Source organism: Aotus nancymaae, unplaced genomic scaffold (genome assembly GCF_030222135.1).
Source record: "Aotus nancymaae isolate 86718 unplaced genomic scaffold, 86718_ANA_hifiasm-v0.15.2.pri h1tg000072l, whole genome shotgun sequence".
NCBI classification, from domain to species: Eukaryota; Metazoa; Chordata; class Mammalia; order Primates; family Aotidae; genus Aotus; species Aotus nancymaae.
Window position 1 is genome coordinate 12,789,905 of NW_026988487.1, and position 22,894 is coordinate 12,812,798.

General features: G+C 48.5%; 2 protein-coding genes across 6 annotated transcripts; both read left to right on the forward strand.

Moving 5' to 3' along the window:
* The first annotated feature begins 5,532 nt into the window (after positions 1–5,532).
* Positions 5,533–11,172, forward strand: LOC135270975 (vitelline membrane outer layer protein 1 homolog). Of its 3 annotated transcripts, none has more exons than XM_064367613.1 (4): positions 5,533–6,157; positions 10,054–10,314; positions 10,420–10,532; positions 10,802–11,172. In XM_064367613.1, the coding sequence occupies exons 2-4, from the start codon at positions 10,114–10,116 to the stop codon at positions 11,097–11,099; spliced, it is 612 nt and encodes a 203-aa protein (XP_064223683.1). In that variant the 5' UTR covers positions 5,533–6,157; positions 10,054–10,113; the 3' UTR covers positions 11,100–11,172. The 3 variants fall into 3 exon arrangements, with proteins under 3 accessions (XP_064223683.1, XP_064223684.1, XP_064223682.1); XM_064367614.1 differs by having other exon boundaries at positions 10,063–10,314; XM_064367612.1 differs by having other exon boundaries at positions 5,539–6,157; positions 10,090–10,314.
* A 5,938-nt stretch (positions 11,173–17,110) lies between these two features.
* LOC135270976 (vitelline membrane outer layer protein 1 homolog) lies at positions 17,111–22,894 on the forward strand. 3 transcript variants are annotated; one of them, XM_064367616.1, is made up of 4 exons: positions 17,111–17,865; positions 21,776–22,036; positions 22,142–22,254; positions 22,524–22,894. In XM_064367616.1, the coding sequence occupies exons 2-4, from the start codon at positions 21,836–21,838 to the stop codon at positions 22,819–22,821; spliced, it is 612 nt and encodes a 203-aa protein (XP_064223686.1). In that variant the 5' UTR covers positions 17,111–17,865; positions 21,776–21,835; the 3' UTR covers positions 22,822–22,894. The 3 variants fall into 3 exon arrangements, with proteins under 3 accessions (XP_064223686.1, XP_064223687.1, XP_064223685.1); XM_064367617.1 differs by having other exon boundaries at positions 17,112–17,865; positions 21,785–22,036; XM_064367615.1 differs by having other exon boundaries at positions 17,113–17,865; positions 21,812–22,036.

Below are 22,894 nucleotides of genomic sequence, written 5' to 3' on the forward strand. Positions count from 1 at the left end.
ATTCAGGGAGGACCCACCTGCTTCTAAATTCTCTATCTTATCCCAGGGAACTTTGTCTTGATCTGGATACATGACCTCTCTCGATCATATGTGTTTGTCAGGTTTATCCTTTCACATTTTCTTTTCCTTTTTCTTCTTTTTTTTTTGAGACAAAGTTTGGCTCTTGTTTCCCCTGCTGGAGTGCAATGGCGTGATCTGGGGCTCATCGCAACCTCTATCTCCCAGGTTCAAGCAATTCTCCTGCCTCAGCCTCTGGAGTAGCTGGGATTACAGGCATGGGTTACCATGCCCAGATAATTTTGTATTTTTAGTAGAGGCCAGGTTTCTCCATGTTGGTCAGGCTGCTCGCCAACTCTCGACCTCAGGTGATCTGCCTGCTTCAGCCTCCCAAAGTGCTGGGATTACAGGTGTGAGCCACTGCACCTGGCCACCTATAAATCTTATTAAGTTTAAGCACCAGGTGCCTCTGGGATCCAGGGGGCACCTGCTTCTAAATTCTCTATCTCATCCCCAGGGAACTTTGTCTTGATCTGGATACATGACCTCTCTCAATCATATACGTTCCTCAGGATTTATCCTTTCCCATTTTTTTCTTTTCTTATCTTTCTTTCTTTTTTTAAATTGAGACCGAGTTTCACTTTTGTTGCCCAGGCTGGACTGCAATGGCATGATACCGGGTCATGGCAACCTCCGCCTCCGAAGTTCAAGCAATTCTCCTGCCTCAGCCTCCTGAGTAGCTGGGATTACAGGCATGCGCCACCACACCATAATTTTGTATTTTTAGTAGAGACAGGGTTTCTCTATGTTGGTCAGGCTACTCGCGTACTCTCAACCTCAGATGATCCACCCGCCTTGGCCTCCCAAAATGTTAGGATTACAGGTGTGAGCCACTGCACCTGGCTGTGGTTTAATTTTCAGAACTCCAGACTGGCTCTTCAATCCTTCAATCATTCATTGCACCAACCTTTATTAAGTACTTCTGAATGCACTAGGCTTGGAGACTACAACGGTGTCTTCACAGAACTCAGGGTCCACTGGGGGAGAATTTATCCTCTGTCTCCCCACTGGAATGTGAGCTCTGATGACAGGGGTCTTGTTTTCCTTGGTTGCCTACAGCACTTGGAATATTGCTTCAGCCAAAACACATTATTGCTAAATAAATGGGTATTGAATAAACAAAGGAGTGTATATGAGGGGCAGGTAAATCAGGGGTTGTGGCCCCCTAACACATTTAGCTAGGCTTTTTTAGGCCAGGCACGGTGGCTCATGACTGTAATCCCAGCATTTTGGGAGGCAGAGGTTGGCAGATGACCTGAGGTCAGGAGCTCCAGAGCAGCCAGGCCAGCATGGCGAAACTCCGTCCATACTAAAAACATAAAAATTAGCCGGGTGTGGTGGCACACGTCTGTAATCCCAGCTACTCAGGAGTCAGGAAAATTGCTTGAACCTGGGAATCAGAGGTTGCAGTGAGCCCAGATGGTGCCACTGCACTCCAGCCTGGGCAACAGACTGAGACTTCCTCTCAACACAAGCAAACAAACCAAAAAGACACTTAGCCAGCTTTTTTTGCTTTTTGTTTTGCAAATTAGGAGTCCATCTGGTGGTCACAGGGGGAAAGGCATTCTGGGAAAGGATACCAGGATACAGAAAGCAATGGAAGAAACAGCATGATCTCTTCTTAGAGGTTCTTAGTTTCCTGTCCCCAAACTTCTTAGAATTATTCCTGTTGGGTCGGGTGTGGTGGCTCACGCCTGTAATCCCAGTGCTTTGGGAGTCCGTGGTGGGCAGATCACTAGGTCAAGAGATTGAGACCAGCCTGGCCAGCATGGTGAAACCCTGTCTCTACTAAAAATACAAAAAATTAGCTGGGTGTGGTGGCAGGGCACCTGTAATCTCAGCTACCGGGGAGTCTGAGGCAGGAGAATCATTTGAACCTGGGAGGCAGAGGTTGCAGCGCGCCGAGATTGAAACACTGCACTCCAGCCTGGGCGACAGAGCAAGACTCCATCTCAAAAAAAAAACTAATTAGCTGGGCATGGTGGCACTCAACTGTACTCCCAGCTACTTGGGAGGCTGAGGCAGGAGAATCGCTTGAACCCAGGAGGTGGAGGTTGCAGTGAGCTGAGATAGCGCCACTGTACTCCAGCCTGGCAACAGAGCAAGACTCTGTCTCAAAAAAAAAAAAAAAAAAAAAAAAAATTCCTGTTTGTGTATATCTTCTTCTAAGGTGGGGAGGGGTGTCCTGGATTCTTAAGGTGTTAGGTAGGGCCCTGATCTCTAAGAAAACCTCTCAGAGGAGGAGACTTCTGAGCTGACAGGAGATTTCTCAGCTTCTCTAGTTGGTGGATTCTTGCCTTGTTCTCACTCTGATATCCCCTCACATCCTGGAGGAGTCTGGGTTGCTCTTGACCCATCCTGCCCCTGGTGGGACTCCCGTGACATCACTTCCATCCCTAGCCCTGGTCTCTGCTCCCACTGCTGGAATGTTTCCCAGCTTCCTTGGCTGTAAACCGAAGGCAAGTTGCCATTTTTGAGCCAGTTCTCTCATCTACAAAATAGGAAGGGTAATTCTCACCTCCTAAAAATTGTTGTGAGTGTTAAATTAAATACGTCTGCAAAGCATTAAGCATAATTCGTAGCCTATAGTAAATATTCAGTAGGTGATGGTTATTTCAATTCACCCTCTCTCACTGTCCCTCTGTAGAAAGTAGAAAAAGTTCCTCTTCAAAGTTTTCTACTCTGTTTTTTGATTTCTTTTTTTTTTTGAGATGGAGTCTCACTCTGTCTCCCAGGCTGGAATGCAGGGGAGAGATCTTGGCTCACTTGCAACCTCTGCCTCCTGGGTTCAAGCGATTCTCCTGCCTCAGCCTCCTGAGTAGCTGGGATTATAGGTGTGTGCCACCATGCCCGGCTGATTTTTGTAATTTTAGTAGAGATGGGGTTTCACCCTGTTGGTCAGGCTGGTCTTGAACTCCTGAACTCATGATTGTCCTGCCTTGGCCTCCCAAAGTGCCGGGCTTACAGTCATGAGCCACTGTGCCCTGTTTTTTTTTTTTTTTTTTTGGATGGAGTTTCGCCCTTGTTGCCCAGCCTGGAGTACAGTGGCACAATCTCAGCTCTTTGTAACCTCCATTTCCCAGGTTCAAGTGATTCTCCTGTCTCAGCCTATTGAGTAGCTGGGATTACACCCAGGCCTGGCTCAGTTTTTTGTATTTTTAGTAGAGACAGGGTTTCACCATGTTGGTCAGGCTGTTCTCAAACTCCTGACTTCAGGTGATCCACCTGCCTTGGCCTCCCAAACTGCTGGGATTACAGGTGTGAGTCACTGTGCCTGGACTTCCTCTTAGTTTAAGAATAAATAATAAGTATTGGGAATAATAGCTTCTTTAAAGATTAATTTACTCTGAAGCCTCCTTACCTTTTTGATAATAATTCTATTGTTAAGTCTGAAATATCTATCACCTGTCATAAAAGGATAGATACATTCTGTATTCATAGCTCTTACACTTTGGCCCAGTTATGTGCTCTGGATTGCTCAGGCATGTCTGGACAAGACCAGGCAGGTCTCAGTTCATAGCTCATGTCCCTTCCTTGTTCGGAAATGTTATCGTTTCTTTAAGTCTTTCTCAGGTAGCTTCCTCTTTTCCTTTGTTCTCCACTGCCTACTTAGGAAAGTTTTAAATTGTTATCTAGTTGGGTTTTAGCTTAAATTGTGAGTTTCAGCTCCAGCCAATGGATGTGGGACACAGCAGTAAGGACCCAATGAGAAAGGGATAAATATCGCTGTCTTTCCTTTGTTCTTTGCACTCTTGTGGCAAGACTGCTGGTGAATAGTGCCCTTTCTGCAGAAAGTAAAGTTGCCTTGCTGAGAAAACTCTTTGAATGCTAGTTCTTCCTTGTGACACCAGAGAATAAGCACTTACTTCTAACAATTTTTGGTGGCCCATACGGGGCACCATTCCACTCCAGGGAGGTCTATGATCTGCTCTCACGAGGATGCATGCCCTGCTTCCTTGTTGTGGCAGCCTCAGAGGTCGAAAGCTGGGACCCACCTGGTGTGAGGAATAAAGCCAGACTCTCAGCAACGTGGCGGAAAAAGGCTTGCAACACCGGGCAACCAGGCAACTCTGTGCACAGACCAAGGTAGGAAATGTTACAAGGGAGTGACAAAATATTTCCTTGGTGTTCAGGATTCTGGAGGTTGAATGTGTGTGTAAATGATCAGAGGCACTACTGCTTGTGGTGCTTCCTGTGTGATTGGTGATAAGCCCTACTGCTGGGTGGAGTGAGTAGGTGCTCTCTGTGGTTCCATGGTTACCTCATACGGCTAATGGTGACCTTCTTGTAGGGATTCTGACGTTGGGGGTTTATACAGTTCCGCCAATGCTAAAAGAACCTAATTTCCCTCAAGAGAAGGGGCCAGAGAGGATAAAGTGAAAGGAATAGAGTGGAAGAGACCTTGCGGGGACAGGGGTGGGGAAGTGCTTAGGAAACCCTTCCGGGGCAGAGAAAGGCAGGAAACACCTCAAGCGTGCAAAGCTAAGCCTTGAGCAAGCCAGAAAAGGGTTAGGCAAGAACTCTCTAGGTCAACAGGTTGAGCCTAACTGGTACTCAGTATGGGGAATGTTCCTAGTAAAACAGGGACCGGAAGTAAAATGGAGACAAGGAAAGATGAGGGTGATCAAATCCCCTCTGACTGTCCTTTAGGGCATATGTTAAAGCCTTGGAAGGACAATGAAAGGACTAAACATAAGAAAAAGCAATACATGATAAAGTATTGCTGTTTTATTTGGACCAAGTGAGGGAATAAAAGCTTTTGGGTCAAGGGGGAACTTTCTGGAAATGCTAGCATAGGAAAAGGTCAACACGGGTACTTCAACTGTAGTATTGGGATGAGAGATTAAAATAATTCACCAAGACAAAAGTATGCCAAATTGCAGGATCTTTATTGCCGGCGACCACGGAGGACTCACGTCTCTCAAACCTGCGGCCCCGAGGGGAGAGTGTCAAGACTTTTTATACCCGAAAGACCACCTTGGGAGTGGGGCTGAGGAGCGGGGAGGGGGATCAACGGGCTTCAGACATTCCGAGGGCTGGTGGATTCTGTAAATCACCTCCTGGGCAGGGACAGGGGTGGGGGCCTCCGGACATTCCGAGGGCTGGGGGCTTATTGTCACTTTAATTGCTACATAAATGATTCACAAAAGTCAAGACAAATGTTAGTTTACACATGGTTTGGGTACCAGTGGAAATTACAGATCTTAGTTCACAGGGGCCAAGATGAGATTAGCTTGGGCTGTGCATTCTGATAAGCAAAGGCCAGCAATTCTGTCAGTTACTGATGAGAAAGGTAAACAACTTCACCTGGTGGACATTATCCAGAGCAGACTAGCAGTCTTATTTACAGAAACCAAGTCAGCAGTTATTGCAAAGAGAATGGGGCAGTTATTACAACTCATTTTGGAGACACAGCTTTGTCTTATAAAATGGCATTGCTCAGGTTCTGACTCCAGGCCAGCTATAGCACACAACCATTTCGGGTAGCTGTGTTCAGAGTTTCGGTAAGCAACTGAAAATTACTGTTTAACTACATCCTGATACTGCCTGCCAGTTCAATAGAAGATGAGGAAACCACCACCAGAAAGGAGAAACGAGGTGACTCAAGGTCACAAGCCTTTTGGCCACTGAGGACTAGGTGGCAAACACCTGGCAACTCAAGAGTCTTGAGCTGCCAAGCCAATCAGGTAAAAAGGATCAAAAAACCCACCATTTGGAAGGAGGATTGAAAATATACACCTTCCATTGGACAAAAAATCTGGCAAAAGAGGAAATTACTTGGGGATATAAGCCCAGGCAGCCCTGACCGACAACGGCAGGTCCCCTTCCGTGCTGTGGAAGCTTTATCTTTGCTTGCTCAGTCAACTGCATTGCTGCTCACTCTCTTGGTTTGCAAACACTTGTTTGGAGCTGTAACAGTCACCGTGGGGTTAAGGCTCTCTGCGCGATTCCTCAAGCAAGGGAAGCCTAGAAGCTGAGCCCCAAGCCCAAGCTGGGCAGGAAAAAAGGCCCTTCTCAGGGCCATCCTTGGACCCAGCAACTGTATTGTTGGCAACAGACTTGGTGAGCCAGCAAGGAGCACCATTCGATCTCCTGCACGGTGAGTAACTTCGGACCTCTTTCGCTTGCCATTCTTTTTATATTCTATAGAACATCCTGGAGGTAAAATACCAGACACCTGTTGGCCAGTTAAAAGCAATTAGTGTGGCTGCCACACTAAAGACATGGGTGTGAGGCTCTCTGGGAAGGCGTCTCTAACAAGCCCCAGCCTTTTGAGGTTGGGAGCGTTGGTTTGCCTGGAAGCAGTTCCTGCTCTTATCTCCTTCTGGGTATTGAAGCCAAGGGTAGGCTGGGGACAACAAGCAGCAGTTCTGGACTCCTGGTCTAATCCAGTTGAGACCAAGGCCCTGTTTGAAATCCCCAAAGCAAAGCTACCCATGCGAAGCCACCCTAACCTCCTGGGTCCCTCTATCTTCTTAGAAGCCTTCTTCTCCATTCTCTCTCACAAGGTTCTTCCTACATACCAAGCCAGAGTCCTCCTCTATAGGTCCCTAAGATTTTTGAGGTGGCAACCTCAGATCCCCTGTTCTTGGTGTCCTCCAGCCTTTAAGAAAAGAAATACTGCCGGGCGCGGTGGCTCAAGCCTGTAATCCCAGCACTTTGGGAGGCTGAGGAGGGTGGATCATGAGGTCGAGAGATCGAGACCATCCTTGTCAACAAGGTGAAACCCCGTCTCTACTAAATACAAAAAAAATTAGCTGGGCACGGTGGCGCGTGCCTGTAATCCCAGCTACTCAGGAGGCTGAGGCAGGAGAATTGCCTGAACCCAGGAGGCGGAGGTTGCGGTGAGCCGAGATCGCGCCATTGCACTCCAGTCTGGGTAACGAGAGCAAAACTCCGTCTCAAAAGTAAAAAGAAATACTGAGCTGGGCACAGTGGCTCACACACGTTGGGAGGCTGGGGGAGGTGGATCTGAAGGTCAGGGGTTCGAGACCATCCTGGCAAACATGGCGAAACCCCGTCTCTACTTAAAAATACAAAAATCAGCTGGGCATGGTGGCGCATGCCTGTAATCTCAGCTACTTTGGAGGCTGAGGCAGGAGAATCACTTCAACCCAGGAGGTGGAGGTTGCGGTGAGCTGAGGGTACACCATTGCACTCCAGCTCCAGCGTGAGTGACAGAGCGAGACGCCGTCTCAGAAAAAAAAGGAAAGAAATACTGACCAGGGGTATTTTACGGGACCTGTCTCTCACCTTGGCCCTTGGTCTTCAAACCAGAATGTGTCTCCTAGGAAGATAGAGGGAGTGATGTGGATCCCAGAGGCAGTGGGCCATTTTGCCTTCTCCTCCCCAGAAAGCCCAAGCTGGGCATGGAGAAAGGCCTTCTCAGGGTCATCCTTGGACCCCGCAACCCTATTTCCGGCAACACAAGGAACTGATCCTCAAGCCTGCTGTTGTCTGGCCAAACTTTGGGTTGGATGAGGAGTGGGTCTGTTAGCTTCTAATAATGTATGTTAACAGCAAAAGCCCTGTCTCACAAGAAGAAATAGTCTATGCTCTATGCTGGAGATGAGGGCCTGTTCTTTACCCTTTAAAGGATGTCGGAAAAGAAGCAGAGAAAGGCAAAAAGTCAGAGGTTAACTCATTTGAAAAGGGTGAGGTTTTTACTCATGAGCAACCTGCAAGTAAATGGGACCCCCTAGACCATCTTCCCTGATTTCTTAATCCTAACCCACCTACTCCTCCCCAGGTGGCCACTGTTGTCCCAGATCCAGAACCAGAACTCCCTACCCCTGTCATTCCTCCCCCGTATAACCCGGACTCTTGGGAACTGTCACCTCAGGAGCCTGATCATTGCGGGCCTGAGTGTCCTTCTTTGAAGAAGGGACTCCTGCAGGAAATAGAACAATGTAAAAGAGATATTCAAAGTCTCTTACCTCTAGGGAATCAGCTTAAAGCTTTTTCCATAAAGAAGGTGCCTCAGGGAAGAGGTGCAGTTGGCTTTGTGAATGCTCCCTTAACTGCTTCCGAGGTCCGAGGTCTAAAGAAAGAACTTAAGCTGCTATTAGATGATCCTGATGGAGTGATAGAACAAATTGACCAATGTTTAGGCCCCAGTTATATACTTGGACAGAATTAATGTCCATCGTAGGTATTCTCTGTTCAAAGGAAGAGCGGAATATGACCCACAGAGCTGCTATGGCAGCCTGAGAGCATGAACACTCTTTCAGCCAAAATGGCCCGGCAGTGGACTCTAAATGTCCAGCTCAGGACCTGCAGCGGGATAATAATATTGCAGCCCACTGGGACAACATGAAAGATTTAAGAGAAATGATAATTAAAGGAATTGAGGAGTCAGTGCCCTGACCTCAAAATCTTTCTAAAGCTTTTGATATACAACAAGAAAAAGATGAAGGATCTATGAAATTTTTAGACAGAGTGAGAGAACAAATGAGAAAATACACTGATGAGGCCCAGAATGCCCCCCTGGACAAGGAATGTTAAAATTGTTACTAATAGTTGGCCAGATATTGCAAGGAAATTGCAAAAGCCAGAGAACTGGAAAAATTGGCCCATAGAAGAACTCTTAGGAGAAGCCCAGAAAGTCTATGTCGGAAGAGATGAAGAAAGGCAAAAGCTGAAGGCAAAAATCTTTGGTCGAAGTGGACAAATGATACTAGGGGCTACATTTAGACCCATGCCTGCAAAGTTTTCTAAAGGTGGCGAAAGAGGAAGCTCCTGGAATTGAGGAATGCAAAAGGAGGGAGGGCAAAGCCAGTATTTTAGAGGAGAAAGTCAAAGTAAGTGCTGCAAAGGCTGTGGCTGTGAAAGAAGGGAAGAAAGACAGACAGAGAGGCTCTGTGCTTGGGAGTGAAGGAGGACAGGACAGATGTTACAGATGTGAAAAGCCAGGCCATTTCAAGAGGGAATGTCCTGACTTAGAGAATGAGAGGAAGCTCTTCCACTCATGCCTACTTGTGAGGAAGAAGAGTAGGGGGGTTGGGACTCTATCTTTTCTAATTTGAGTCCCACCAGCAGCCAGTGATAAATTGAGAGGTGGGACCCAAACGTGAATTAGTCACCTTTTTCATTGACACAGGAGCGGCTCACTCTTCTGTTTGTTTCCCCCCAGCTGATTTAACTAGTTCTCCAGCGCAATTGCTAGTCTCTGGGGTAAAAGGGAAAGCATTTAAAGGAAATGTTTTAGAAAACACAGAGATGAAATACAAAGACCAGTCAACTTGCATTCAACTTTTATTTAATTCCTGAAGCAGGAACTAATCTGTTCGGAAGAGATTTAATGTCAAAGCTTGGCATACGTCTACAAGCTAGCACAAAAGGTTTGCTCCCTCCCTCCCTCCCTCCCTCCTTCCTTCCCTCTTTCCCTCCTTCACTCCCTCACTCCCTCCCTTCTTCCTTCCTTCCTTCTTTCTTTCTTGACAGAGTTGCACCCTGGTTGCCCAGACTGGAGTGCAGTGGCCTGCTCTCGGCTCACGTCAACCTCTGCCTCCCAGGTTCAAACGATTCTCCTGCCTTAGCTTTCTGAGTAGCCTGGACTATAGGCATGGGCCACCAAGCCTGGCTACTTTTGATTTTTTTAGTAGAGACAGGGTATCTCCATGTTAGTCAGGCTGGTCTCGAACTCCCGACCTCCAGTGATCCACCTGCCTTTGCCTCCCAAAGTGCTGGGATTACAGGCGTGAGCCACTGTACCTGGCCATGGTTTTCTAACCTCTCTAAATTTACTGACTGCAGTAGATGAAAGTTCATTCATCCTGATGTCTAGTCAAAAGACGGAAATTGGAACCATAATTCATAGCCTATAGTAAACTTTCAGTAGTTGATGGTTATTTCAGTTCGTGCCATCTGTCACTGCCCTTCTCCCGTAGCTCTGCGAGCCTCTGCCTCTGGGAGCAAGAAATCAAGTCTGCTGGGTTCCAAGAGTGGGTTAGTTTTGGGTTTCACTTAATCTGAGAGGCCGTTCTGCAATTGGAGTACTTGCAGGGGCCAAACTGATATAAATCTGCTTAGGAGGCCGGATTCAGAGGCTGCAGGATGGAGCTGGGCGCCAGAGGAAAGCTGCTGCCATCGCTGCTGCTGCTGCTGCTGCGGTCGACGTGTTGCACCTGTGCAGAGACAGATGGCCGGAACAGCTACAGGCCGGTCATCCAAGTGACCAACGGGGGTCCCTGGGGCGACTGGGCCTGGCCTGAGATGTGTCCTGACGGATTCCTCGCCCGCGGGTTCTCGCTCAAGGTTGGGGCTCAGGCCTAGGTCCTGGAGAGGGCGGAGATGCTTGGGACCACAGAGTCAAGGATGGCAATTCCATGACTCGTCCTTGCTCCTCTTCTCGATACTCAGGTGGAGCCTTCCCAAGGTCGTGGCGACGACACTGCACTGAATGGGATCAGGCTGCACTGCGCACTCAGGAACGCCCTAGGAAATGCGCACGTGATAGAGTCCAAGTCTGGAAGGTGGGGCACAGGGGCCACGGATCCCCCGGGGTGATGCTATGTCCCTTACCTTCTATGACATACTCCATCACGACAGGCAGGCTGGCTCCTCCAGAGCTACGGGGCAGTATAGGCCAGTATAGACCGGGGCTGGGGGTGGAGGTCAGGGAGCTAGACCCAGCTTACCAGGTCGTGTAGACAGCACTTGGCTTGGAAAGTCCCAAGAGGTGATCGGCCTGTTGGTGAACGGGGGAGCACGCAGAGCCAGCGCATCTCCGTTTCCCTTGTAGGTGGGGCGAGTGGAGTAAGCCATTGTGGTGTCCTGGCAGCGGCTTCCTGGTGGCTTTCTCGCTTCGCGTTGAACCACCTATCGGGAGAGGTGATGACACAGCAGCGAACAACGTGCGCTTCCGCTGTTCAGACGGCAAGGAACTGGAGGGGCCTGGACTGAGCTGGGGAGACTTTGGAGACTGGAGTCCCCCTTGCGCCAAGGGTGTGTGCGGCCTGCAGACCAAGATCGAGGGGCCTTTAGGCTCCGGCGATGACACTGCGCTGAACGATGTGCTCTTTTTCTGCTGCCGCAGTTGAAAGGCGCAGCGCAGCTCTCTTCTGGGCCGGGAGGCTAGTCCCACCTCCTGCTATTAAAGCTTCTCCAAGTTGACTTTGGTCTCATCTGTTTTAGGGATGGGGAACTGCGTCTTCTTTCCCCCTCCTAACCTAGCATTGGGCGAGGCATACATTTGGGTTTGGTCTCAGGGGTCCACGGTAGACTGCTGAAAGTTAAGGACTGGTAGTCCAGAAAAACGCACTTAAACACATAATTATCACATAAGTGATGGAAGTCTGGCTTTTTCTCTTTTCTTCTTTTCTTTTTTTTAGAGGAGTTTTGCTCTGTCGCTCAGGCTGGAGTGCAGTGGCATGATCTTGGCTCACTGCAACCTCCCCCTCCTGGGTTCAAGTGATTCTCCTGCTTCAGCCTCCTGAGTAGCTGGGACTATAGGTGCCCACCACTATGCCCGGTTAATTTTTGTATTTTTAGTAGAGATGAGGTTTCCCCATGTTGGCCAGTCTGGTCTCAAACTCCTGACCTGAGGTGTTCTGCCCTCCTCAGCCTCCCAAAGAGCTGGGATTACAGATGTGAGCCACCACATCTGGCCACCTAAAAATCTTACTAAGTTCAAGCTCTGGGTGCCTCTGGGATTCAGGGAGGACCCACCTGCTTCTAAATTCTCTATCTTATCCCAGGGAACTTTGTCTTGATCTGGATACATGACCTCTCTCGATCATATGTGTTTGTCAGGTTTATCCTTTCACATTTTCTTTTCCTTTTTCTTCTTTTTTTTTTGAGACAAAGTTTGGCTCTTGTTTCCCCTGCTGGAGTGCAATGGCGTGATCTGGGGCTCATCGCAACCTCTATCTCCCAGGTTCAAGCAATTCTCCTGCCTCAGCCTCTGGAGTAGCTGGGATTACAGGCATGGGTTACCATGCCCAGATAATTTTGTATTTTTAGTAGAGGCCAGGTTTCTCCATGTTGGTCAGGCTGCTCGCCAACTCTCGACCTCAGGTGATCTGCCTGCTTCAGCCTCCCAAAGTGCTGGGATTACAGGTGTGAGCCACTGCACCTGGCCACCTATAAATCTTATTAAGTTTAAGCACCAGGTGCCTCTGGGATCCAGGGGACACCCGCTTCTAAATTCTCTATCTCATCCGCAGGGAACTTTGTCTTGATCTGGATACATGACCTCTCTCAATCATATATGTTCCTCAGGATTTATCCTTTCCCATTATTTTCTTTTCTTATCTTTCTTTCTTTTTTTAAATTGAGACCGAGTTTCACTTTTGTTGCCCAGGCTGGACTGCAACGGCATGATTTCGGGTCATGGCAACCTCCGCCTCCGAAGTTCAAGCAATTCTCCTGCCTCAGCCTCCTGAGTAGCTGGGATTACAGGCATGTGCCACCACACCCAGATAATTTTGTATTTTTAGTAGAGACAGGGTTTCTCTATGTTGGTCAGGCTACTCGCGTACTCTCAACCTCAGATGATCCACCCGCCTTGGCCTCCCAAAATGTTAGGATTACAGGTGTGAGCCACTGCACCTGGCTGTGGTTTAATTTTCAGAACTCCAGACTGGCTCTTCAATCCTTCAATCATTCATTGCGCCAAACTTTATTAAGTACTTCTGAATTCACTAGGCTTGGAGACTACAACGGTGTCTTCACAGAACTCAGGGTCCACTGGGGGAGAATTTATCCTCTGTCTCCCCACTGGAATGTGAGCTCTGATGACAGGGGTCTTGTTTTCCTTGGTTGCCTACAGCACTTGGAATATTGCTTCAGCCAAAACACATTATTGCTAAATAAATGGGTATTGAATAAACAAAGGAGTGTATATGAGGGGCAGGTAAATCAGGGGTTGTGGCCCCCTAACACATTTAGCTAGGCTTTTTTAGGCCAGGCACGGTGGCTCATGACTGTAATCCCAGCATTTTGGGAGGCAGAGGTTGGCAGATGACCTGAGGTCAGGAGCTCCAGAGCAGCCAGGCCAGCATGGCGAAACTCCGTCCATACTAAAAACATAAAAATTAGCCGGGTGTGGTGGCACACGTCTGTAATCCCAGCTACTCAGGAGTCAGGAAAATTGCTTGAACCTGGGAATCAGAGGTTGCAGTGAGCCCAGATGGTGCCACTGCACTCCAGCCTGGGCAACAGACTGAGACTTCCTCTCAACACAAGCAAACAAACCAAAAAGACACTTAGCCAGCTTTTTTTGCTTTTTGTTTTGCAAATTAGGAGTCCATCTGGTGGTCACAGGGGGAAAGGCATTCTGGGAAAGGATACCAGGATACAGAAAGCAATGGAAGAAACAGCATGATCTCTTCTTAGAGGTTCTTAGTTTCCTGTCCCCAAACTTCTTAGAATTATTCCTGTTGGGTCGGGTGTGGTGGCTCACGCCTGTAATCCCAGTGCTTTGGGAGTCCGTGGTGGGCAGATCACTAGGTCAAGAGATTGAGACCAGCCTGGCCAGCATGGTGAAACCCTGTCTCTACTAAAAATACAAAAAATTAGCTGGGTGTGGTGGCAGGGCACCTGTAGTCTCAGCTACCGGGGGGTCTGAGGCAGGAGAATCATTTGAACCTGGGAGGCAGAGGTTGCAGTGCGCCGAGATTGAAGCACTGCACTCCAGCCTGGGCGACAGAGCAAGACTCCATCTCAAAAAAAAAACTAATTAGCTGGGCATGGTGGCACTCAACTGTACTCCCAGCTACTTGGGAGGCTGAGGCAGGAGAATCGCTTGAACCCAGGAGGTGGAGGTTGCAGTGAGCTGAGATAGCGCCACTGTACTCCAGCCTGGCAACAGAGCAAGACTCTGTCTCCAAAAAAAAAAAAAAAAAAAAAAATTCCTGTTTGTGTATATCTTCTTCTAAGGTGGGGAGGGGTGTCCTGGATTCTTAAGGTGTTAGGTAGGGCCCTGATCTCTAAGAAAACCTCTCAGAGGAGGAGACTTCTGAGCTGACAGGAGATTTCTCAGCTTCTCTAGTTGGTGGATTCTTGCCTTGTTCTCACTCTGATATCCCCTCACATCCTGGAGGAGTCTGGGTTGCTCTTGACCCATCCTGCCCCTGGTGGGACTCCCGTGACATCACTTCCATCCCTAGCCCTGGTCTCTGCTCCCACTGCTGGAATGTTTCCCAGCTTCCTTGGCTGTAAACCGAAGGCAAGTTGCCATTTTTGAGCCAGTTCTCTCATCTACAAAATAGGAAGGGTAATTCTCACCTCCTAAAAATTGTTGTGAGTGTTAAATTAAATACGTCTGCAAAGCATTAAGCATAATTCGTAGCCTATAGTAAATATTCAGTAGGTGATGGTTATTTCAATTCACCCTCTCTCACTGCCCCTCCGTAGAAAGTAGAAAAAGTTCCTCTTCAAAGCTTTCTACTCTGTTTTTTGATTTCTTTTTTTTTTTGAGATGGAGTCTCACTCTGTCTCCCAGGCTGGAATGCAGGGGAGAGATCTTGGCTCACTTGCAACCTCTGCCTCCTGGGTTCAAGCGATTCTCCTGCCTCAGCCTCCTGAGTAGCTGGGATTATAGGTGTGTGCCACCATGCCCGGCTGATTTTTGTAATTTTAGTAGAGATGGGGTTTCACCCTGTTGGTCAGGCTGGTCTTGAACTCCTGAACTCATGATTGTCCTGCCTTGGCCTCCCAAAGTGCCGGGCTTACAGTCATGAGCCACTGTGCCCTGTTTTTTTTTTTTTTGTTGATGGAGTTTCGCCCTTGTTGCCCAGCCTGGAGTACAGTGGCACAATCTCAGCTCTTTGTAACCTCCATTTCCCAGGTTCAAGTGATTCTCCTGTCTCAGCCTATTGAGTAGCTGGGATTACATCCAGGCCTGGCTCAGTTTTTTGTATTTTTAGTAGAGACAGGGTTTCACCATGTTGGTCAGGCTGTTCTCAAACTCCTGACTTCAGGTGATCCACCTGCCTTGGCCTCCCAAACTGCTGGGATTACAGGTGTGAGTCACTGTGCCTGGACTTCCTCTTAGTTTAAGAATAAATAATAAGTATTGGGAATAATAGCTTCTTTAAAGATTAATTTACTCTGAAGCCTCCTTACCTTTTTGATAATAATTCTATTGTTAAGTCTGAAATATCTATCACCTGTCATAAAAGGATAGATACATTCTGTATTCATAGCTCTTACACTTTGGCCCAGTTATGTGCTCTGGATTGCTCAGGCATGTCTGGACAAGACCAGGCAGGTCTCAGTTCATAGCTCATGTCCCTTCCTTGTTCGGAAATGTTATCGTTTCTTTAAGTCTTTCTCAGGTAGCTTCCTCTTTTCCTTTGTTCTCCACTGCCTACTTAGGAAAGTTTTAAATTGTTATCTAGTTGGGTTTTAGCTTAAATTGTGAGTTTCAGCTCCAGCCAATGGATGTGGGACACAGCAGTAAGGACCCAATGAGAAAGGGATAAATATCGCTGTCTTTCCTTTGTTCTTTGCACTCTTGTGGCAAGACTGCTGGTGAATAGTGCCCTTTCTGCAGAAAGTAAAGTTGCCTTGCTGAGAAAACTCTTTGAATGCTAGTTCTTCCTTGTGACACCAGAGAATAAGCACTTACTTCTAACAATTTTTGGTGGCCCATACGGGGCACCATTCCACTCCAGGGAGGTCTATGATCTGCTCTCACGAGGATGCATGCCCTGCTTCCTTGTTGTGGCAGCCTCAGAGGTCGAAAGCTGGGACCCACCTGGTGTGAGGAATAAAGCCAGACTCTCAGCAACGTGGTGGAAAAAGGCTTGCAACACCGGGCAACCAGGCAACTCTGTGCACAGACCAAGGTAGGAAATGTTACAAGGGAGTGACAAAATATTTCCTTGGTGTTCAGGATTCTGGAGGTTGAATGTGTGTGTAAATGATCAGAGGCACTACTGCTTGTGGTGCTTCCTGTGTGATTGGTGATAAGCCCTACTGCTGGGTGGAGTGAGTAGGTGCTCTCTGTGGTTCCATGGTTACCTCATACGGCTAATGGTGACCCTCTTGTAGGGATTCTGACGTTGGGGGTTTATACAGTTCCGCCAATGCTAAAAGAACCTAATTTCCCTCAAGAGAAGGGGCCAGAGAGGATAAAGTGAAAGGAATAGAGTGGAAGAGACCTTGCGGGGACAGGGGTGGGGAAGTGCTTAGGAAACCCTTCCGGGGCAGAGAAAGGCAGGAAACACCTCAAGCGTGCAAAGCTAAGCCTTGAGCAAGCCAGAAAAGGGTTAGGCAAGAACTCTCTAGGTCAACAGGTTGAGCCTAACTGGTACTCAGTATGGGGAATGTTCCTAGTAAAACAGGGACCGGAAGTAAAATGGAGACAAGGAAAGATGAGGGTGATCAAATCCCCTCTGACTGTCCTTTAGGGCATATGTTAAAGCATTGGAAGGACAATGAAAGGACTAAACATAAGAAAAAGCGATACATGATAAAGTATTGCTGTTTTATTTGGACCAAGTGAAGGAATAAAAGCTTTTGGGTCAAGGGGGAACTTTCTGGAAATGCTAGCATAGGAAAAGGTCAACACGGGTACTTCAACTGTAGTATTGGGATGCGAGATTAAAATAATTCACCAAGACAAAAGTATGCCAAATTGCAGGGTCTTTATTGCCGGCGACCACGGAGGACTCACGTCTCTCAAACCTGCGGCCCCGAGGGGAGAGTGTCAAGGCTTTTTATACCCGAAAGACCACCTTGGGAGTGGGGCTGAGGAGCGGGGAGGCGGATCAACGGGCTTCAGACATTCCGAGGGCTGGTGGATTCTGTAAATCACCTCCTGGGCAGGGACAGGGGTGGGGGCCTCCGGACATTCCGAGGGCTGGGGGCTTATTGTCACTTTAATTGCTACATAAATGATTCACAAAAGTCAAGACAAATGTTAGTTTACACATGGTTTGGGTACCGGTGGAAATTACAGATCTTAGTTCACAGGGGCCAAGATGAGATTAGCTTGGGCTGTGCATTCTGATAAGCAAAGGCCAGCAATTCTGTCAGTTACTGATGAGAAAGGTAAACAACTTCACCTGGTGGACATTATCCAGAGCAGACTAGCAGTCTTATTTACAGAAACCAAGTCAGCAGTTATTGCAAAGAGAATGGGGCAGTTATTACAACTCATTTTGGAGACACAGCTTTGTCTTATAAAATGGCATTGCTCAGGTTCTGGCTCCAGGCCAGCTATAGCACACAACCATTTCGGGTAGCTGTGTTCAGAGTTTCGGTAAGCAACTGAAAATTACTGTTTAACTACATCCTGATACTGCCTGCCAGTTCAATAGAAGATGAGGAAACCACCACCAGAAAGGAGAAACGAGGTGACTCAAGGTCACAAGCCTTTTGGCCACTGAGGACTAGGTGGCAAACACCTGGCAACTCAAGAGTCTTGAGCTGCCAAGCCAATCAGGTAAAAAGGATCAAAAAACCCACCATTTGGAAGGAGGATTGAAAATATACACCTTCCATTGGACAAAAAATCTGGCAAAAGGGGAAATTACTTGGGGATATAAGCCCAGGCAGCCCTGACCAACAACGGCAGGTCCCCTTCCGTGCTGTGGAAGCTTTATCTTTGCTTGCTCAGTCAACTGCATTGCTGCTCACTCTCTTGGTTTGCAAACACTTGTTTGGAGCTGTAACAGTCACCGTGGGGTTAAGGCTGTCTGCGCGATTCCTCAAGCAAGGGAAGCCTAGAAGCTGAGCCCCAAGCCCAAGCTGGGCAGGAAAAAAGGCCCTTCTCAGGGCCATCCTTGGACCCAGCAACTGTATTGTTGGCAACAGACTTGGTGAGCCAGCAAGGAGCACCATTCGATCTCCTGCACGGTGAGTAACTTCGGACCTCTTTCGCTTGCCATTCTTTTTATATTCTATAGAACATCCTGGAGGTAAAATACCAGACACCTGTTGGCCAGTTAAAAGCAATTAGTGTGGCTGCCACACTAAAGACATGGGTGTGAGGCTCTCTGGGAAGGCGTCTCTAACAAGCCCCAGCCTTTTGAGGTTGGGAGCGTTGGTTTGCCTGGAAGCAGTTCCTGCTCTTATCTCCTTCTGGGTATTGAAGCCAAGGGTAGGCTGGGGACAACAAGCAGCAGTTCTGGACTCCTGGTCTAATCCAGTTGAGACCAAGGCCCTGTTTGAAATCCCCAAAGCAAAGCTACCCATGCGAAGCCACCCTAACCTCCTGGGTCCCTCTATCTTCTTAGAAGCCTTCTTCTCCATTCTCTCTCACAAGGTTCTTCCTACATACCAAGCCAGAGTCCTCCTCTATAGGTCCCTAAGATTTTTGAGGTGGCAACCTCAGATCCCCTGTTCTTGGTGTCCTCCAGCCTTTAAGAAAAGAAATACTGGCCGGGCACGGTGGCTCAAGCAAGTGATCCCAGCACTTTGGGAGGCCAAGGAGGGTGGATCACGAGGTCGAGAGATCGAGACCATCCTTGTCAACAAGGTGAAACCCCGTCTCTACTAAATACAAAAAAAATTAGCTGGGCATGGTGGCGCGTGCCTGTAATCCCAGCTACTCAGGAGGCTGAGGCAGGAGAATTGCCTGAACCCAGGAGGCGGAGGTTGCGGTGAGCCGAGATCACGCCATTGCACTCCAGTCTGGGTAACGAGAGCGAAACTCCGTCTCAAAAAAAAAAAAAAAAAAAAAAAAAAAGAAATACTGAGCTGGGCACAGTGGCTCACGCACGTTGGGAGGCTGGGGGAGGTGGATCTGAAGGTCAGGGGTTCGAGACCATCCTGGCAAACATGGCGAAACCCCGTCTCTACTTAAAAATACAAAAATCAGCTGGGCATGGTGGCGCATGCCTGTAATCTCAGCTACTTTGGAGGCTGAGGCAGGAGAATCACTTCAACCCAGGAGGTGGAGGTTGCGGTGAGCTGAGGGTACACCATTGCACTCCAGCTCCAGCGTGAGTGACAGAGCGAGACGCCGTCTCAAAAAAAAAAAGGAAAGAAATACTGACCAGGGGTATTTTACGGGACCTGTCTCTCACCTTGGCCCTTGGTCTTCAAACCAGAATGTGTTTCCTAGGAAGACAGAGGGAGTGATGTGGATCCCAGAGGCAGTGGGCCATTTTGCCTTCTCCTCCCCAGAAAGCCCAAGCTGGGCATGGAGAAAGGCCTTCTCAGGGTCATCCTTGGACCCCGCAACCCTATTTCTGGCAACACAAGGAACTGATCCTCAAGCCTGCTGTTGTCTGGCCAAACTTTGGGTTGGATGAGGAGTGGGTCTGTTAGCTTCTAATAATGTATGTTAACAGCAAAAGCCCTGTCTCACAAGAAGAAATAGTCTATGCTCTATGCTGGAGATGAGGGCCTGTTCTTTACCCTTTAAAGGATGTCGGAAAAGAAGCAGAGAAAGGCAAAAAGTCAGAGGTTAACTCATTTGAAAAGGGTGAGGTTTTTACTCATGAGCAACCTGCAAGTAAATGGGACCCCCTAGACCATCTTCCCTGATTTCTTAATCCTAACCCACCTACTCCTCCCCAGGTGGCCACTGTTGTCCCAGATCCAGAACCAGAACTCCCTACCCCTGTCATTCCTCCCCCGTATAACCCGGACTCTTGGGAACTGTCACCTCAGGAGCCTGATCATTGCGGGCCTGAGTGTCCTTCTTTGAAGAAGGGACTCCTGCAGGAAATAGAACAATGTAAAAGAGATATTCAAAGTCTCTTACCTCTAGGGAATCAGCTTAAAGCTTTTTCCATAAAGAAGGTGCCTCAGGGAAGAGGTGCAGTTGGCTTTGTGAATGCTCCCTTAACTGCTTCCGAGGTCCGAGGTCTAAAGAAAGAACTTAAGCTGCTATTAGATGATCCTGATGGAGTGATAGAACAAATTGACCAATGTTTAGGCCCCAGTTATATACTTGGACAGAATTAATGTCCATCGTAGGTATTCTCTGTTCAAAGGAAGAGCGGAATATGACCCACAGAGCTGCTATGGCAGCCTGAGAGCATGAACACTCTTTCAGCCAAAATGGCCCGGCAGTGGACTCTAAATGTCCAGCTCAGGACCTGCAGCGGGATAATAATATTGCAGCCCACTGGGACAACATGAAAGATTTAAGAGAAATGATAATTAAAGGAATTGAGGAGTCAGTGCCCTGACCTCAAAATCTTTCTAAAGCTTTTGATATACAACAAGAAAAAGATGAAGGATCTATGAAATTTTTAGACAGAGTGAGAGAACAAATGAGAAAATACACTGATGAGGCCCAGAATGCCCCCCTGGACAAGGAATGTTAAAATTGTTACTAATAGTTGGCCAGATATTGCAAGGAAATTGCAAAAGCCAGAGAACTGGAAAAATTGGCCCATAGAAGAACTCTTAGGAGAAGCCCAGAAAGTCTATGTCGGAAGAGATGAAGAAAGGCAAAAGCTGAAGGCAAAAATCTTTGGTCGAAGTGGACAAATGATACTAGGGGCTACATTTAGACCCATGCCTGCAAAGTTTTCTAAAGGTGGCGAAAGAGGAAGGTCCTGGAATTGAGGAATGCAAAAGGAGGGAGGGCAAAGCCAGTATTTTAGAGGAGAAAGTCAAAGTAAGTGCTGCAAAGGCTGTGGCTGTGAAAGAAGGGAAGAAAGACAGACAGAGAGGCTCTGTGCTTGGGAGTGAAGGAGGACAGGACAGATGTTACAGATGTGAAAAGCCAGGCCATTTCAAGAGGGAATGTCCTGACTTAGAGAATGAGAGGAAGCTCTTCCACTCATGCCTACTTGTGAGGAAGAAGAGTAGGGGGGTTGGGACTCTATCTTTTCTAATTTGAGTCCCACCAGCAGCCAGTGATAAATTGAGAGGTGGGACCCAAACGTGAATTAGTCACCTTTTTCATTGACACAGGAGCGGCTCACTCTTCTGTTTGTTTCCCCCCAGCTGATTTAACTAGTTCTCCAGCGCAATTGCTAGTCTCTGGGGTAAAAGGGAAAGCATTTAAAGGAAATGTTTTAGAAAACACAGAGATGAAATACAAAGACCAGTCAACTTGCATTCAACTTTTATTTAATTCCTGAAGCAGGAACTAATCTGTTCGGAAGAGATTTAATGTCAAAGCTTGGCATACGTCTACAAGCTAGCACAAAAGGTTTGCTCCCTCCCTCCCTCCCTCCCTCCTTCCCTCTTTCCCTCCTTCACTCCCTCACTCCCTCCCTTCTTCCTTCCTTCCTTCTTTCTTTCTTGACAGAGTTGCACCCTGGTTGCCCAGACTGGAGTGCAGTGGCCTGCTCTCGGCTCACGTCAACCTCTGCCTCCCAGGTTCAAACGATTCTCCTGCCTTAGCTTTCTGAGTAGCCTGGACTATAGGCATGGGCCACCAAGCCTGGCTACTTTTGATTTTTTTAGTAGAGACAGGGTATCTCCATGTTAGTCAGGCTGGTCTTGAACTCCCGACCTCCAGTGATCCACCTGCCTTTGCCTCCCAAAGTGCTGGGATTACAGACGTGAGCCACTGTACCTGGCCATGGTTTTCTAACCTCTCTAAATTTACTGACTGCAGTAGATGAAAGTTCATTCATCCTGATGTCTAGTCAAAAGACGGAAATTGGAACCATAATTCATAGCCTATAGTAAACTTTCAGTAGTTGATGGTTATTTCAGTTCGTGCCATCTGTCACTGCCCTTCTCCTGTAGCTCTGCGAGCCTCTGCCTCTGGGAACAAGAAATCAAGTCTGCTGGGTTCCAAGAGTGGGTTAGTTTTGGGTTTCACTTAATCTGAGAGGCCGTTCTGCAATTGGAGTACTTGCAGGGGCCAAACTGATATAAATCTGCTTAGGAGGCCGGATTCAGAGGCTGCAGGATGGAGCTGGGTGCCAGAGGAAAGCTGCTGCCATCGCTACTGCTGCTGCTGCTGCGGTCGACGTGTTGCACCTGTGCAGAGACAGATGGCCGGAACAGCTACAGGCCGGTCATCCAAGTGACCAACGGGGGTCCCTGGGGCGACTGGGCCTGGCCTGAGATGTGTCCTGACGGATTCCTCGCCCGCGGGTTCTCGCTCAAGGTTGGGGCTCAGGCCTAGGTCCTGGAGAGGGCGGAGATGCTTGGGACCACAGAGTCAAGGATGGCAATTCCATGACTCGTCCTTGCTCCTCTTCTCGATACTCAGGTGGAGCCTTTCCAAGGTCGTGGCGACGACACTGCACTGAATGGGATCAGGCTGCACTGCGCACTCAGGAACGCCCTAGGAAATGCGCACGCGATAGAGTCCAAGTCTGGAAGGTGGGGCACAGGGGCCACGGATCCCCCGGGGTGATGGTATGTCCCTTACCTTCTATGACATACTCCATCACGACAGGCAGGCTGGCTCCTCCAGAGCTACGGGGCAGTATAGGCCAGTATAGACCGGGGCTGGGGGTGGAGGTCAGGGAGCTAGACCCAGCTTACCAGGTCGTGTAGACAGCACTTGGCTTGGAAAGTCCCAAGAGGTGATCGGCCTGTTGGTGAACGGGGGAGCACGCAGAGCCAGCGCATCTCCGTTTCCCTTGTAGGTGGGGCGAGTGGAGTGAGCCATTGTGGTGTCCTGGCAGCAGCTTCCTGGTGGCTTTCTCGCTTCGCGTTGAACCACCTATCGGGAGAGGTGATGACACAGCAGCGAACAACGTGCGCTTCCGCTGTTCAGACGGCAAGGAACTGGAGGGGCCTGGGCTGAGCTGGGGAGACTTTGGAGACTGGAGTCCCCCTTGCGCCAAGGGTGTGTGCGGCCTGCAGACCAAGATCGAGGGGCCTTTAGGCTCCGGCGATGACACTGCGCTGAACGATGTGCTCTTTTTCTGCTGCCGCAGTTGAAAGGCGCAGCGCAGCTCTCTTCTGGGCCGGGAGGCTAGTCCCACCTCCTGCTATTAAAGCTTCTCCATGTTGA